The sequence below is a fragment of the Anser anser genome, assembly GCF_964211835.1.
Source record: "Anser anser genome assembly, chromosome: 2".
In the NCBI taxonomy this organism is placed as follows: Eukaryota; Metazoa; Chordata; class Aves; order Anseriformes; family Anatidae; genus Anser; species Anser anser.
In genome coordinates this window covers 151,635,878-151,652,539 of record NC_139721.1, presented here as the reverse complement: position 1 = coordinate 151,652,539, position 16,662 = coordinate 151,635,878, and the positions used below count along the sequence as shown (strand labels likewise).

The 16,662-nt window shown below is 42.2% G+C and overlaps 1 protein-coding gene across 1 annotated transcript; it reads left to right on the top strand.

Moving 5' to 3' along the window:
* Nucleotides 1–5,454: 5,454 nt before the first annotated feature.
* On the top strand, nucleotides 5,455–15,982 carry GTPBP4 (GTP binding protein 4). Its single transcript, XM_083825708.1, has 17 exons — nucleotides 5,455–5,612; nucleotides 6,312–6,482; nucleotides 7,509–7,612; nucleotides 7,691–7,827; nucleotides 8,437–8,537; nucleotides 8,925–9,017; nucleotides 9,537–9,728; nucleotides 9,818–9,883; nucleotides 10,621–10,710; nucleotides 11,162–11,272; nucleotides 11,555–11,632; nucleotides 11,741–11,792; nucleotides 12,347–12,447; nucleotides 13,290–13,487; nucleotides 13,862–13,927; nucleotides 15,111–15,245; nucleotides 15,791–15,982. Exons 1-17 carry the CDS (start codon nucleotides 5,565–5,567, stop codon nucleotides 15,941–15,943), a joined length of 1,896 nt encoding a protein of 631 aa, XP_083681834.1. The 5' UTR covers nucleotides 5,455–5,564; the 3' UTR covers nucleotides 15,944–15,982.
* Nucleotides 15,983–16,662: the final 680 nt, after the last annotated feature.

The following is a 16,662-nucleotide window of genomic DNA, read 5'->3' as shown; positions in this document are numbered from 1 at the left end:
GTTTCTCTATGCTATTACAGGTTACTACAAATCACCACTATCAAGTACACCTATGACTAAAACAGCACGTATATATCAACTATTATGTTCTATTACCAGGAAAGCAAGTATATAGATATATTGTTATTAATAGTAGCAGCAATCAATACCAGCAGCAATCTATAGTAGTAGCAGTCAATAAGATAGCAGCAAGTATATATATATATATTAATACTACAGGTTACAACAAACCCATCACCAGGAAAGCAGCAAACCTAGTTATGACTGATTACTAATATGCTCAGGGATATGCTTCTATCTATACAAAATGACACCGGTACCAAGCACTATCAAGCCCATCCCAGAAGGGGACTCAAAGCCACCTCAGAAATGGGCCGGCAAAGGCCGACCCCAGCGGTGGGCCCAAACAAGTAAGGAACAAAGTCTCACTGCGAGGGGGATCCGCGTCACGGCGTCTGGAAGCAGCCAGGCGTCCCCAGCCAAGGGTCGGTTTGTGTCGGGAATCCTGGAGGGCAAGGAGAAGTCCGTGCGGCACGGGACGTGCTCCCAGAGAGAGGCTCCATTCTGGACGGAGACCAGGGCCCTGATATACCCTGGAGACCCAGGGGGGCGTAGGGCACCACCTCTCGGAGCACCCAATGGACGCGGCTGGTTGCCGGTTCTCACCTGGGACAACCAATGGCCGAGGGTGTTTCCAAGTCCCTCAGGCAGAGCTGTCCTTTCCCCAGACTGTTTTCCTTTCTTTCAGCTAACACAGACAACAGCAGTGCTGGTTCCCACTTTCTCAGGATGTTTTCCCCTTTCTTCCAGACTGTTTTCTCTTTGTCAGACGATAAGTTGCTGTTACAGATCCTCGCTTTTGCCCTTATCCGTGGTATCCCACGTGCTCAGCTGCACTTCAGAGGTGCCAGCGGTGCCTCTCAAGGATGCTTCTGGCTCACAGGCCTGGTTCCCAGGCTGGCGGCTCTCAGGCTGACAGGCATCTTCTGCCCGGGCTGCTCCCATCGAAATCCGAGCACCCCACTGAAGTAAAATTGCCTTCAGAATTAATATATTGCTGCCCAGCTTGTTAAGGTTTTGACCAGCTTGACTTAAGGTGTTGATATCAAAGGTGAGGGGGACTGGATATTGCTGCCAGACCAGCAGGTTATCTAATAAACCCCACTCAAAAATATTTTTTGGTAAGGAAACAAGAGGCTAAGCTTTTCACTTGGGCGAGGTTCAGTGCGTGCAGGGTTTGCCTGAGAAATGAGCTTTAAAACTTGAATGCATACATACATAAGAGCTGATGCTGGAAATAGCTTTGCAACATCAAATTGTTGAAATGGTTTAAACTTTAACTTAATTTGGGTGAGATTCTACAGAATGAATGTACTTACAGATGGAAGAGACCTGTATGAGCATGGGATCTTATTAATGTATAGGATTATCTGAAAGGAAGGTGCAAAGAGGACAGAGCCAGGCCCTTTTTAACGGTGCCCAGTGGCAGGCCAGGAAGGATTGAGCCCAAACTGAAACACAGGAGATTTTGTCTCAACATCATGAAATACTGCTTTACTGGGAGGGTGACTGAGTGCTGGCACAGGTTGCCCAGAGAGATTGTAGTCTCCCTTCCCAGAGATCTTCAAAACCTGCCTAGATGTGGTCCTGAGCACCCTGCTCTGGGTGGCCCTGCTTGAGCTGGGTTTGGACCAGAGGGACCCAGAGGTCTGTTCCCACCTCAGCCCTTCTGTGATTCTCTGACACTGTGAACTCGTCTTCTCATTTTGCGGGACAAGAAAGCAAAGATTTGGTCTATCTAATCGAAACACTCCAATTTTTTAAGTATATCCAACACAACAAACCCTTGCACAAATCAAATTCAGACCCAACCCCTCAAATCTGAGGCTACGTTTGGAATTGTCAGCTGACACTTCAGAGAAAATATGGATATCAAGCTAATGCCATAGCTAGGCACAGCACAATGTCACACATGTCCTGCAGGAGCATTTGTTACAGAAGAGTGTTTCCTTGGCTCCCTCAGGACGCCCATTCTCATGCTGATTTTCCTGAGCGCCTCTCTGAGCATGGTTTGGGTCTTGCTGGCTGCTATTAGCTGCTCTTGTACAAGGCAGAACAACAATTTTGTTTTTAATTTCAAAGTGGTATGAATTACAGTCTACTGGAGCAATGTTTTTAAAACATGAAACTATGCCTCGAGTTTGGCATGAACATGAACAAGGACATCGGAGTGCAGAAGGCCAGCTCGGGTAAAGAACCATGTGGACTGAAAGAAAAACAGCCTGATAAGGTCTCATCTCTCTTGGCTCCTGGAATAAGTCTCCAGAGGACAAAATATCCAGAACGGTACCCACATTTTGTCTTGGAAGGAACTAGTTCTCTTCAAAACTGCTCAGGAGAGTAGCAACGTACACGCTGTGTGAGAACGGGGGATGCAGGGGGCAGCTACTGGATGATCCCAGCGTCTGGGGTCAGTTTTGTGGAGGGGTGCATAATGCACATCTGTGTGTCACTGTTTTGAGTACCAGCAAGTGGAGCAGGGCTGTGGGGATCAGAGTCCACATGTAGAAGTGCCAGAAACTGGGGAGACCTGGGGATATGCTAGAGAAGAGCTCCTTCTGCTCTATAAACCCATGTTTTTGGAGGCAAATCGCATATAAAATGTGCACACACAAAATGTGAAGTCAAACCTCACTGCTTCAAGAATGCATCAGGAAAGCAGACTGAAGTATTATTATCAAAATATTTATGAAGCAGCACGCTCATCATAATGGGGCAGCTGCAGCATCGTTGAGAGGCTATAGCAACAGGGATGGTTCTAACAGCGTGTTTATGATCAAATGATGTTCATACAGTCATTACGGAAATTAATTTCTGGAAAGGATTAGCTACTGGCTTGACTGATTATAGGGACTCTTAATTTTCTAATACCTTAAAAATTTCCACTGCATTGGAGCGTGTCAGCAAAATTAGTAACATGATGAAATAAAGGAAATGTGGAAGGAATTGTGCATTTGAATTTCTAGTACTGTAGAAAAATGTGCAGTGACAGAGTAATACTTGACTAGATTCTCTCAAGTGGAAAATGTCACGCTTTGTGTGGAGAGAGGAAAATAAGTGTGGAAGCCAAAGAATTTTCAATTTTTAATCTAACTTATTTTCCGAAGTGTATCACATAAAATGTAATTTATCTAAAACAGATGTATTTTGGTGCATGCCAGCTTAGTGTTAGGGCCAAGTAGAAAACAGGAACGGACAAGCACATTGCATTACAGGCCTGCATTTAGGTGCATTTCAAGTTTATGTCCTTGGTCTATGTTTGGGTCTCATGTTTGCTAGAGATAAGCAACGAAGAACAGAGCACAAGGTGTAGTCAAGATCACAAACTGCTCCAGAATTCACTCAAGTGATGCCTTTATCTTAAAGGTTTTACAGTTTTGTGTGAGACAAGCCACCAAAAGTTATTATTAAAGAAAAAAAAAGAGAAGTGAGAGGATGTGTGTTTGGGGATGTTTGGGTGTGTACCCATGATAAGCATATACACGCACACAACAGATGGAATGTCCTGGTCCTCTTCCCCTTTCTACCTGATCAGCATAACCTGCTAGCAGAAAATGTACAAAAATATGGACTCCACCACCTCCCTGGGCAACCCGTCCCAATGCCTCACTGCTCTTTCTGAGAAGAAATGTCACCTCATTTCCAACCTGAACCTCCCCTGGCGCAACTTGAGGCCCTTCCCTCTAGTCCTATCACTGGTTATCTGTGAGAAGAGGCTGACCCCCAGTTCCCCACACCTTCCTTTCAGGTACTTGCAGAGAGCAATAAGGTCTCCCCAGAACCTCCTCTTCCCCAGCCTAAACAACCCCAGTTCCCTCAGCCGCTCCTCACAGGACTTGTACGCGTAGCCCTTCTCTGGACATGCTCCAGGGCCTCAATGTCCTTCTTGTAGTGAGGGGCCCAAAGCTGAACACAGCACTCGAGGTGCGGCCTCACCAGAGCAGAGTAGAGGGGGACGGTCACCTCGCTGGTCCTGCTGGCCACACTGTTCCTGATACCAGCCAGGATGCCGTTGGCCTTCTTGGCCTCCTGGGCACACTGCTGGCTCATGTTCAGGCGAGCATCAGTCAGCACCCCCAGATCCTTTCCCTCTGCACAGCTTTCCAGCCACTCTGCCCCAAGCCCGTAGCACTGCATGGGGTTGTTGTGGCTAAAGTGCAGAACCCGGCACTTAGCCATGTTGAACCTCAGCCCATTGGCATCTGCCCATCAACCCATCTCGTCCAGGTCCCTCTGCAGGGCCTTCCTGCCCTCTGGCAGATCGACACTTCCCCCCAACTTGGTGTCATCTGCAAACTTACTGAGGGTGCACTAAATTCCCTCACCCAAAGACTGGTGTCCCTCCCGCGCTAGCATGTGTGTCCACAATGGCACTGTCCCAGCCCGTGCCAGGAAGTGCCAGCACACGCAGGAGTGGAAAGGTTGGATGTGGTGCTTACGGAGATGGTTTAGTGGGGGATATTGGTGGTAGGGGGACGGTTGGACCAGATGATCTTGGAGACTTTTTCCAACTCTAATGATTCTATCAGTCTAAGTAGCCGGTCTTGGGCACTCAGACCAAGTAGCTGGGCCCAGTATCTCCTGGTCTCCAGTTTCTGGCACTTTCTTGTGTGAACCTCATAAGCCCACAGCCCTGCTCCAGCTGCTGGTGTTCAGAACTCTTTCACACAGCCTTGCCCTACGCACCCCTCCACATAACGAGCCCCAGACACAGGAACCATCCGGTAGCTGGCCCTTGGATCCCCAGGTCTCCCAGTTACATGCATACACACAGCGATATACACAGCCACGCAGTGTTTGTGCTGCTGTTCCTGGTGCCCGGCGTGTGGCCCCTCTGAACCACTGCCTGTTCCCTGGTACTTGGATCTGTACACACATGTCGAATGAAAAATGTGGAATGAACGTGGAATGAAAAAGTCTCTCAACAAGGTGAACAGTTAGAAATTGAGTTTAATAAGACAGAAGGACAGACTGTAGTGACTGGCACAAAGCCCACGGTCGGACGAGCACACTGACCAGCCTGTTGATGTGTTACTGGCTTCTTTTATCCCCCTTTCTATTTTCTAACACCTGTTCTGCCCCAACACGTGGAACCTTGATTCCTCCTTTGCTCTGATCCTTTCCCTAAACACCCCATAAGCCCCATACGATCCCAAGACACTCTGGGGTCCCTTCCAACTGGGATTTTCCACGATTCCTCCCCGTGCCCCAGGAGCCCCTCACGGCTGCAGGCAGCGAGCCCGGGCCGAACACATGAGGGTACATGTCGTCGTCACGGTGCCACAAGGCGCAGCACAGGCCTGCTGTAAAGCACCCCAGCAAGCCTGAGCGCCTGTTCACGCTCGGGTCTTCCCCCAGGAGACTCCACAAACCCCCCACGTAACGGCCGGCCCCCATCCCTCCCTCTCTGCCCGCCTCCCCGGCACGGAAGCTCGGGGCTCTCGCGAGAGGCACGGCCTCTCTTCCCCCTTTCCGGCAGCGTGGGGCTCGGGCAGCCGGCCGGCATGGCGCTCTACAACTTCAAGAAGATCATGGTGGTGCCGTCCGCCAAGGTACGGTGCCCTTCCCTGTCCCCCCCCCCGTCCCCGTCCCTCAGCGCGGGCAGCCCCTGCTCCCGCCGCGCCTCAGGGGAGCGCCGCCCGCGCTGCCCGGCGTGGCCTCGGCCTTCGCCCCCCCCCCCCCGGGCTTATGGGCTCGCCCTAGGGCAGTGCGGGGCGGCCCGGCGGGCTGTACCATGCAGGGCGCGGGGGTGCCGCCTGAGGTGGGGTCCTGCGGCTCTGCTGCCCTGGCCGGGCTGGCCCTGACAGGAATCCCGTCTGTTCCCCTCCCCCCGCTCCGCGCCATGCATTTATCGAAAATAAAGTTATTTCCTGGTTTGACGAAGGAGTTTTGTTCCGTAGCAGTGGGGTGTTAGCCATGCTGGGGCTGTGGTGGTGACAACCGAGCCTGGGCATTAGTGGGGCCATTTCCCGAGCTCTGCTGGGGAAAGGAGGTCAGCCCTCAAATAATTGGCAGGAAAACCCCACTCAGAATGCACAAACTTTCTGTTACTGCTTGGAGATAAAAGTCTGTGGTTCGGGTGTTTTACCCTAAAACATGCTCAGTTCATCCATTGCAGAGCAGTGCTGTGGGCCACACCACTTAATGGGCCTAACTGCTCTACCTGCTCCTCCACCAAAATACAATTACTGCTTTATCACTGTATTAAAACTTGACAACTTGCGTCATTAGTAACATTTCTTTGATTGCAGGACTTCATAGATTTGACATTGTCAAAGACTCAGCGAAAGACTCCAACCGTCATTCATAAACATTACCAAATCCATCGGATTCGACAGTTTTACATGCGAAAAGTCAAATATACTCAACAGAATTACCATGATAGACTCACTCAGATCTTAACAGACTTCCCCAAATTAGATGTAAGTATTTGTTCGTTTGATCATAAAGGAACTTCATGAATCAGAAATTATTCTGCAACAGTGGTTTTATTAGAGTTTATTTTGGCCTGAGCAGCACACTACTGATTCCCTGCGTGGAAGATTTAGAATAACTCTCAGCACAGTTTTGAGAGTAAATTTAGGCAAACTTGTTCTACAAAAATACTTTATTCTTACTAAGAAAAGCCTGAATTGTGCCCCTGGGTGATTGCCAAAGGATGCATTTTCAAGGTTTTAGCTGATGAGCTAGTGTTGGCCAGAAACTGCTGTTAAATGATGAGAAAGAAAGTTTCTTAAGTATGTTGTGTTTGTGTGTTTCTTCTTTATGTATGTACATGTAAGTCATTATGTTCCTATGGTCAGTCTTTCCTACAAAACACCTACTGGAAGTTAGCAATACCCAAGCATGTCACATTGCCTCCCATCTTCAGTTCTTCAGAAGTGTTAATTTGACAACAAAAACCTTATTCTTGGCCACACAGAGGGTATTGTTGGAAGTGCACTTCGACAAGACACGTGTAGTCTTAACTTCCCGACAGCTACAGCTGCATCCAGGTGTCCAGTGGGACTTCTTTATGGACAGCTGTACCTGATGCAGCCCTATACCTTCCTGCTGTTTTTGTACCCAGTGATCATTACTGAAGTATTTCCACAAATGTCTTCTGCATTTTATAATCTCTTGATGAAGTTTCTGCAGATAAATACATAAGTAACTAAAATAGCCTTCTAAGATGAAATTGGAAAGTATTTTATAGTGCAAAAGAAGAAATGGAAACTATATGAATGCCTCCAGGATATGCTTGCAGAATAAATTTGATGTGTTAAGAATTATGCATGTAATGACCAAGGATATTGTTTTCCTTAGGTAAGATGATAATGAAAACAGTCTAGGTTGTATAGTCACTTGTGTTGCTATATTAAAGAAAAAGATGAACTTACATAGTTGCCAAGACATAGTCATCTTTAAGAAAATATGAACCTTAATTTTACTTCATGCTTTTTTTTTAGGACATCCATCCTTTTTATGCAGATTTGATGAACGTTCTCTATGACAAAGACCACTACAAGCTGGCTTTGGGGCAGATTAATATTGCCAAGAATCTGATTGACAAGTAAGGGACATTCATTTCTTTGATTTTCTACCTGTGTGGTAGGTTGCTAGCTAACTTCTTATTTCATTGTCTCTGCAGTGTTGCTAAAGACTACGTGCGCCTGATGAAGTACGGCGATTCTCTGTACCGCTGCAAGCAACTGAAACGTGCTGCTCTGGGACGAATGTGTACGATTATCAAAAGACAGAAACAAAGCTTGGAATACTTGGAGCAAGGTCTGTGTAATAAATAGGCTAAAACAAAGGAGCATAAAGAGAATATAAAATTTATTTGTACAAAGCATAACAGTTAAATAGAGAAAAATGTGTTTAATATGGAATGGAAATAATGGGAACATAGAGATAGTTCCAAAACCCCCAAATACGTAGAACTTATTTTTCAACTGAGTGGTTCTCTCATTTTAAATTTAAAACTTTATTTTGTTACTAACGGTTATAAAATGTTTTTCCTCACTTAAAGATCACAGCCATGCTTTTATTTATCATTTTCATTTACATATTTTGAAAGATTAGTACTAAACATTTTCCAAACATCACTTCTTACTTCAGGCTCATTATTCCTTCAGTCTGTGTCGATTGGCTCATTCTAGCTAAGAGACAGTGGTCTTTATTTTTAAAATACTTGATAAATTTCTTTTTTTGTTGTTGTTGTGTGTAGATACTTCTGTAGTTAACAAGCAACTATGTATTTTCATAAATAATCACTCAATAAATTTATGAAGTCCAAAAATATTAAGTCGTGAGTAAATACTTCAGAATATGAATTTTTCTCCCATCCAAACTGAAATTATCCCAAATACTTAGGACTTTTTTTCAACATTTCAGTGCGACAGCATTTGTCTCGTTTGCCAACCATCGATCCCAATACAAGAACTCTTCTGTTGTGTGGCTATCCAAATGTTGGAAAATCTAGCTTTATAAATAAGGTGTGTGAACGTTTTTGTTTGTTTTGTTTTGTTTTAATTATACTGAGATACCATTTAATTAAGATGAAGTAACATTTAAGCAATTTATTTCATTATAGCACTGTCTGATATGAAGGGTGGGAAACTTAAATGTGTGGATAGAGACTGAGTGAAATTTCTGGAGGGTTATATGGAAACTTGCAACAGATTGCACTCAAAATCATTATCTTTTCCAAAATAGCATGTATATGATTAACATATTTTCAGGTAGATAAAGTCTTGCAGAGAAACAGTCAGAATAACTAGTTTTTAGCTTTTCTGTAGCAAAGAAAGTGTGTTACAATTAGGATGTCCTGCTTGCAAGTTTAGGAAATGATCAATAAATGTGTGTGAATAACTTGTTTTAAGGTTACAAGAGCAGATGTAGAAGTGCAGCCTTACGCCTTTACCACCAAATCTCTCTTTGTGGGACATATGGATTACAAGTATCTGCGTTGGCAGGTAAGAACCATCACTATTCTGCATTTTCTTACAGGAATTAACTGGTTATAATCTGATTTGCCATTTTGGAATGTGAGTTGCATTTTTGTGTCTTGATAAGAAACACTGTCTGAGAGCTTCTGTGCAACATCTTCTAATACAGTGTGCCAAATGAAGGCAGCAGTCCAAATCTATTTCAAAAACGTGTATGTATGTATGTGGTTTTAGTTCGAGGGAAGAATTGGAGCTGGAACGTCTGACTAAGGACGGCTCATTTCTTACCACCATCAAATCCTGGGCCAGGTTGGGGCAGGGCTTTCTGTACTTGCTCACTGCTTGGAGTATTGGTTATTCTGAAGCCTCATTCTTCTCCCTTTGTTCCATTTTCCCATTCTCAACTTGGCTGAGTTTACAGTCTTATTTATGAATGAAAGGAAGGAATACTGCTGTCTAAAAAGGATAATATCGACCAGAAATTACGTACGTTACAGCGTATCAATTACCTTGTAATGGGGCCCGAGCTAATTCTGTTCATTTTAGGTAGTAGATACTCCTGGTATTTTGGATCATCCTTTGGAGGACAGGAACACCATTGAGATGCAGGCTATAACTGCACTCGCACATCTTCGTGCTGCTGTGCTCTATGTGATGGATGTCTCTGAACAGTGTGGGCATAGCCTGGAGGAGCAAGTAGAACTCTTCAGAAACATTAAGCCATTATTTGCCAACAAGGTAGGTTTGCTTTACATTATTAATAAAATTCTTTTTTTTTTTTTGTAATGCAATAGCTTGGATTATGATTTTTTTTTTCTTTTTATTAGCCACTTATAATTGTTGCAAACAAATGTGATGTGAAGAGAATTGCGGAACTTCCTGAAGAGAGTCAGGTGAGACGACTACTCCCACCTCTCTTTTTCTTCTGAAATTTACAGAAATACTATGCAAGATTCATGGGTTTGCATAATTTATATTGGGCAAAAAATTTTACATGATCATTTCTAAATTTCATTGTCTAATAGTGTAGTGGAAAATAGTTTTCTGGGTCTTGATCCATATGTCTAATGTATGTACTTGTATTGTCTAATGTATGTACTTGCCGGCCTATTGTAAATGCCAAACAGAAAGCAGCTCCCTAGTGGTTTCAGAAATCTTGGACACGCTGTGAGAACTACTGTTAATTACTACAGTAGTTGGAAGACTGAATGACCTTGATCAAAAATGCCATTTCACTAAGAGTTCAGGCTGAACTGATAGTTGCTGCCAGTTGCAGCAGGAGTTCCCGTTGGGCAGCAGTTTGTGTATATGCAGGGCTAGTTCTTTTGTATCTGTGACTTCAAGGACACATGGAATTGGTGTTTCTTTCTCACTCTTTTTTTTTATTCATGTGTCATTTACAGTTACCATATAGAAAGTGGCTATTTACTTAAAAAAAAAAAAAAAAAAAAACAAAAAACAATAGAACTATAGTTATAAATTCCTCTCATGTTTTTAGAAACACATTTTAATGAAATACTCAGTAATGAGTTCCGTATATTGATGTTAGATTAAAATTTCAGTTCTTAATGTAATGATATATTAAGAAATGGGCAGAATGTAATTACTTGGCATAATGTTTCTATTTCAGAAAATATTTGAAACTTTTGAAGCAGAAGGATTTTCTGTCATAGAGACAAGTACTCTAACAGAAGAAGGTGTAATCCAGGTTAAAACAGAGGTACGTCTCTTTTCTCTCAGTTTCATTCAAAAGGAACAGCGGATGTTTTTGCCTCATTTGAATGAATTTAATCTCAGTTAAACTGTGCATTATAGTGACAAGCTTTAAGCATGCTATCCTTAATGTCCTTTTGAGCCTCTGTGGACTTGGGGGAAATGGAAACTTATATCTAATACCGTTCAAAAATTATGGTGATATTTTGTCAGGGCCTTGTTGCTTTTTCTTATAGTCAGCTCGTTATAAAAGGTGGGTTATACCAAAAGAACAGTATCATATGCATCTTCCCATGCTCCTTTTTTATATAAAATACTTTGATACTTTCTTGAGAGCTAGAGAGGTAAGACAGAAGATAAAATACAAAGCTAGATATTTGGGATTGAAAGCTTGCGGTGTCATTTGTTGGGTCAGGATGACTTCATTCCTCACCTTCTGTTGCCATGTGCACTTTCAGGCCTGTGACAGACTGTTAGCCCATCGTGTTGATACTAAAATGAAAGGAAATAAAGTGAATGAAGTGTTGAATAGATTACACTTGGCCATGCCAGCCAAAAGAGATGACAAGGTATGTTACATATTTACACTTTTTAGTATATTTTCCAGTACTCTTTAAGAAGGAAAAGAATTCTCGCTTTGCTTAACACGTGAACAGTTTGTATGATGAGATCTGCTTATTTTTTTGAATCTATAACTGCCGTTGCTGGTGGGTGAGTCAGCCTGGGCCTTCGCTTTCTTTCAAAATCTGTTATTTTAAAACGGTGATTTATAGCTTTATAAAAAAATGGATTCAAGACTTCAAGACTTCTTCCTATTTTTTTATTGGGATGAATTGTTGCATTAATTTCAGGAGCGGCTGCCTTTTATACCCGAGGGAGCAGTAGCACGGAAGAAGCGCATGGAAGTAGACACACCCAGGAGGAAAACAGTAAGTGGCATCTCTTAATTAGGAAATCAGCGGATGGTTTTTAAATGCTTAATAATAGCACATAGATTTACAGCTATGAGATGTATAAAGCTGCATATGTCTTTGCAGGAGAGAGATCTTGAACTTGAAATGGGAGATGATTATGTTTTGGATCTTCAGAGTAAGTATTATATGTCTCAGTATTATTATTGATCAATAAAGTTTAGCTATTTCAGTCTTACTGGAGAACGCTTAACCTGGACTCCGTTCAACTGAGTAACAGTGCCACCTTTTTATTTCTTACAATCCTTTTCTCCTATTCTAAAACCGGTGATCTTCATTGATTCTTCCTTGGTTTGTAATGTCTCTTAGTGGTTTCCCATTTTAGAGTTGCAGACAGAGTGACTGGTCTTGTGATTCCCTTTCACTTTATATTGTGGTGTCTCATTAATTGTTGATGCTGACTTTGTTAAGAAAGCATCAATATGAGAACTGGCTATCTGTTGCTTATTATAGCTTGCAGTGGACTTGTCATTACCGAACAATATTTGGCAATAGGCAGGGGATCAGAGGTATTTATGAATACGTCAGAGATGCTGTCATGTTTTTGCCACAGAGGGATCTGAATTTATTTTTTTTATTGCGATGAGCCTTGTTTTCCGTCATTGAACGTTCTTTGAAATTGTTTTTGTCTTTTTATTAAAGTCTGGTTTTGTGTGTTTGCTTTTATTTAAGAATACTGGGACTTAATGAATGCATCTGAAAAGTATGACAAGATACCAGAGATATGGCAAGGTCACAATATCCTCGACTACATTGATCCAGATATAATGAAAGTGAGTTTTCCTTTGTACTTTTTACACATTCTTGCATCTTCGTCCCTTTATTCGTTTAGCGTAGATTGCTGTATTCCTGGATAAAAACAATATGTTATGAAAACAAATTCTTCTACACTGTCTGCGCTTGCCATGGGAAAAGATACTGTTTTCTGAACGATCAAGGACACAGTTTCAGAAGAATGGAAAATTACTTTACCCTTTCAGACCTAATGGCGATCTTATCTTTTGAGTCTTAAGATATGAGTGTTGCAGAGGAAGTTGTGTTTCCTTACTCTATGACTGTAGCCAGAAGGAATGTAGTTATCAAACAAAATAGACTGAATTCTCAATTTATAGCATTTTTATTTAATAACAAAAACCATCCTTATTTCCTGGTGGTTCTTCAGAAGTTCTGAGTGCAGACAGCGGAGCCTGCTGGTTGTGCAGTTGGGTTCATCTGAATTGCTAGTGCTCCAGAATCACGGTAAATTAGAAATAGGAGGTTTTTTGGGAGTGTGTTACCAGAAAGAGCACAACTAGTACAGGTCACAGTACAGTACATCCGAGCTCACACAGTGGGCAGCTTCAGGGCAGCTGTACAAATATAGCCAAACGACAATGCGATGTGATGTGATCAAGTAGGTCTTCATGGGACTTGAATCCCCTTGGATTCTTGCTCAGTAATCTGTACCACTAACTGCACTACACATGGCTGGAGGGGCCCTAAAATAACACAGTTCCATCTTTGAAGTGTCCACATGCTGTCTTGAAAAGGCCCTGCGCCGTACAAAAATGTGATGTTGAGGATTGTAAGTCAAGGATTTGATGAACATCTTGATTTTCATTTAATCTCTTTTAAGAAACTGGAAGAATTAGAGAAAGAAGAAGAGCTGAGAGAAGCTGCTGGAGAATATGACAGTGAACCAGAAAGCGAAGACGAAGAAATGATGGAAATCCGACAGCTGGCAAAACAGATCCGAGAAAAAAAGAAACTGAAAATCCTGCAGTCAAAGGAAAAAGATACTCGAGGGCCGAGGATGCCTCGAACAGCTAAGAAGGCAAGTATAGGACACATTCTGTAGTAAGACTTTGTTGATGTATAATAACTTATAAAACTATGTAATAATTTTGGGCACTGATCGCTTTTTCTTATGTTTGACCCTCTCCCTTGCTGCTTGCTTCCTTCTGTGCTCCTAGGAGTTCTGATAACTACTTAGTTATGGAGGCCAAACCTTTCTTTTTTTTCTTTTTCTGTAACACAAGTGAGTCTTTTATAGGATTCCATACATATTGTAGGAAAAGTTTCTAAGAGTATAATTCAGCTTGTTTAGTTGGGTTGCTGCATCTTTCTTTTTTTCGCATATTAAGACAAAATTAAGATATAAATACAATTTTTTAAAAGAAACATGATTTCCTAACTGTCTTTTTACAGGTCCAGCGGAAGGTGCTAGAGAAAGAAATGAGTGATCTTGGACTTGACATGACTAACAAAGATGATGTAAGTTTCTGCTAATTTAACACTGTGCTCATCTAAGAGAGATCAATTCCGTTATATGCTAAATTTCTTTGTGCACTTGTGAATTGCGTGTCACAGCTGACAGAAGAGAGAGGTGGAATCTATTAAGGAGGAAACAGGAAACCTAAATGAGGCGGTTGATGCTGGAATTTTTGAGTGATGTGAGAATAACCTGTTGGGTTGGCTGAAAACATGTACTAATGTATGTTTCTGTAGTATCACACGTATATATGTAATGCTTTCTATTGGAAGTCTTTTGGAATTGTAGAGGATTCAAGAACTGGGTTTAATTTTCAGGACTGCTTTGTTGGATGAGACACGACTATGTCAGAAGTAGTGATATTTCAGAAAGCGATACTGGGTCAGGCTCATCTTTTTACAGTTCATTAATGCTGTGATTTGTACTTGAATTTTTGATACTGTGACTGGCATTTTTACATGTAAGTCAAAGTACTTCAAACCTGGATTTGCCTTAGGGAGCCATTTTCTTTTATCGTAAGTTAAAAAAATATATTTTTGTACAGCAAATCCAGCAGTATTATGGATATGTAGATCTTGAGACCTTGAATTCTTTAACTGAACAAGGGGTTAGGAAACAAGGAGTGTCAACAGTGCCCATCTGAAGGAAGCATTCACGCTTCTCGGGGCTGATATGCCATGTTGACTTAAGAGCTATCTCAGCGAGGAGGAGTTTCATACTCAGGCTGTGGGATGATGGTTCCCTAGGGCTTTGTCCTGTAAACAGGCGCTAATCAGAGGAGATTGCTGCACTGCTTTTTTGCTGTTGCAAATTAGCTTCAGCATTGCTATCCGTTAGTTTGTGTCTTTTTATCCATTACGTATGAACTTAGTGGAAAAAAAAAAGATTATAAAAATGGAATTCATAATTCTGAAAAGAATATGCTAATATTCACTGAAATTTGAATATTACTCTGGGACAGAAAGACAGTGACCACCAGATGACAAGGTCTGTTGTTATTGTGGAGTAACCAAAATGCTTCAGGTATCATTTTGTCTTCTGGTATCCGAAGTAGCTGTTTGCATTATGACGGTGAATCAGAGCAGTTTACTTCCTGTTTTTTCATGTTAGCCTAATTAGAAATGGGGCTATGTCCGAGCTGCTTGTTTCCATTATCAATAACCAAAGTGCTGCTTTGAATTTCAGGCACATTACGCCAGAAGGTCCCGCAGTGTCACAAGGAAACGTAAACGTGACGAGTCCGAAACCCCTACGTCTGTGGCACGCAGTCGCAGCTCCTCTCGCCCGCCACGGGATGTCTCCGGGCTCCGTGATGAAAAGGTTTGTTAGAGTCACCTGCCCTTTACAGCGGGTGGAACAGCACCACTCTACTTAAACCGGCTTCTGGGAAACTTGCAATACTGGTTGGTTGTGCTCGTTGAGAGTTCCTCTCTCTTCCCTTTGCAGTTTCATCATCTGTTTGAACTCTCTGTACTTTAAGAAGTCCTAGTTCATTCTTAGAAATAAGATGTAATAATACAGACTAAGAAAGTACTTTTTTTTTTTTTTGAAATGCAGTTATTCCAGAAGAGTTCTAAAATCTGTATGTACTCTATAATCTAATAGTGGAGTTCCACCTTTAGTGAGTTCTAGGGGTATCATGATCATATTTTTAGTGTATTGGGGGGAAAAAAAAGTGTTTTTTGTAAGGAAGTTTAGTGTTACTTAAACTTACACTATGCTAGAGTAGCAAATGGTGGTTTGTGTTGGGCGGTATTTAATGCCCCGTTAAAATCCTCTAGCTTTGTGGTTTTTTAAAGGTAAAGCTACTTACCTGAGTTGCCGAGGAAGTCACTCAGCACGTTTGTATGCTTGTTTTTAAATAGATGGTGAAGAAGGTCAAGACCATGGCAAAGAAAGCTCAGACGAAAATGAATCGCATGGGCAGGAAAGGAGAGGCGGACAGACACATATTTGACACCAAGCCAAAACATCTGCTGGCCGGAAAGAGAAAATCGGGTAAAACACAGAGAAGATGAGCGGTCTTCTGAATTAAAACATAATTTTATTAAAACTCACTGTTGGTCCTGTTTTGGTCCTGTTTTCCTTTTTTGTAACAGAGAATAGCAAAAAAAGCACATGCTTGACTTAGGGGTGAAGTATTTGAAGCTCCAAAAGTTCTGATACGTTGATGTTGCAGCTCTAAGTGGGGTAGTAATAGCATGAGAAATTTGTCAGTACCAGTGGCAGAAGCCATTTCTAAATAGACATGAAAAATGACACTGCTGACTTTCCTGGAGCAATAAAGCATTTCCTATTTTATGTAAAGCTAGGTTTAAAATGAGGTTAAAATATACCAAAAAAAAGTATTTGTTAATAAAGCTGTCACCAGAATTAAAAACACACAGCTTCATGAGGAACTGAATCAATGAGGCTTGGTTTTCTACGTGCCTGTTAATTCCCAGATGTAGGCGATGGGTTCATGTTGCAGGTAAGGCTGGAACTGGTGGGGAGGGACGGGAGACGGGCAGGCACTGCATCCAGTTAGGGGTTGGGCACTGAAAGAGGGAATGAAACACTTGCCAGTTAACTAAGCTGAACGGTGACTGCAGCTGGAGCAATAGTCGCAGTTTTAGTGCTGCCCTGCAGCCTAACGATCTGTAAAAGCATGGGCAGGGAAGATTACAACCTAGATTACTCATATTTCAGATTAATATTAATTAGTATTTAAAAATAAGGGTCAGACTAAAATGTTTTG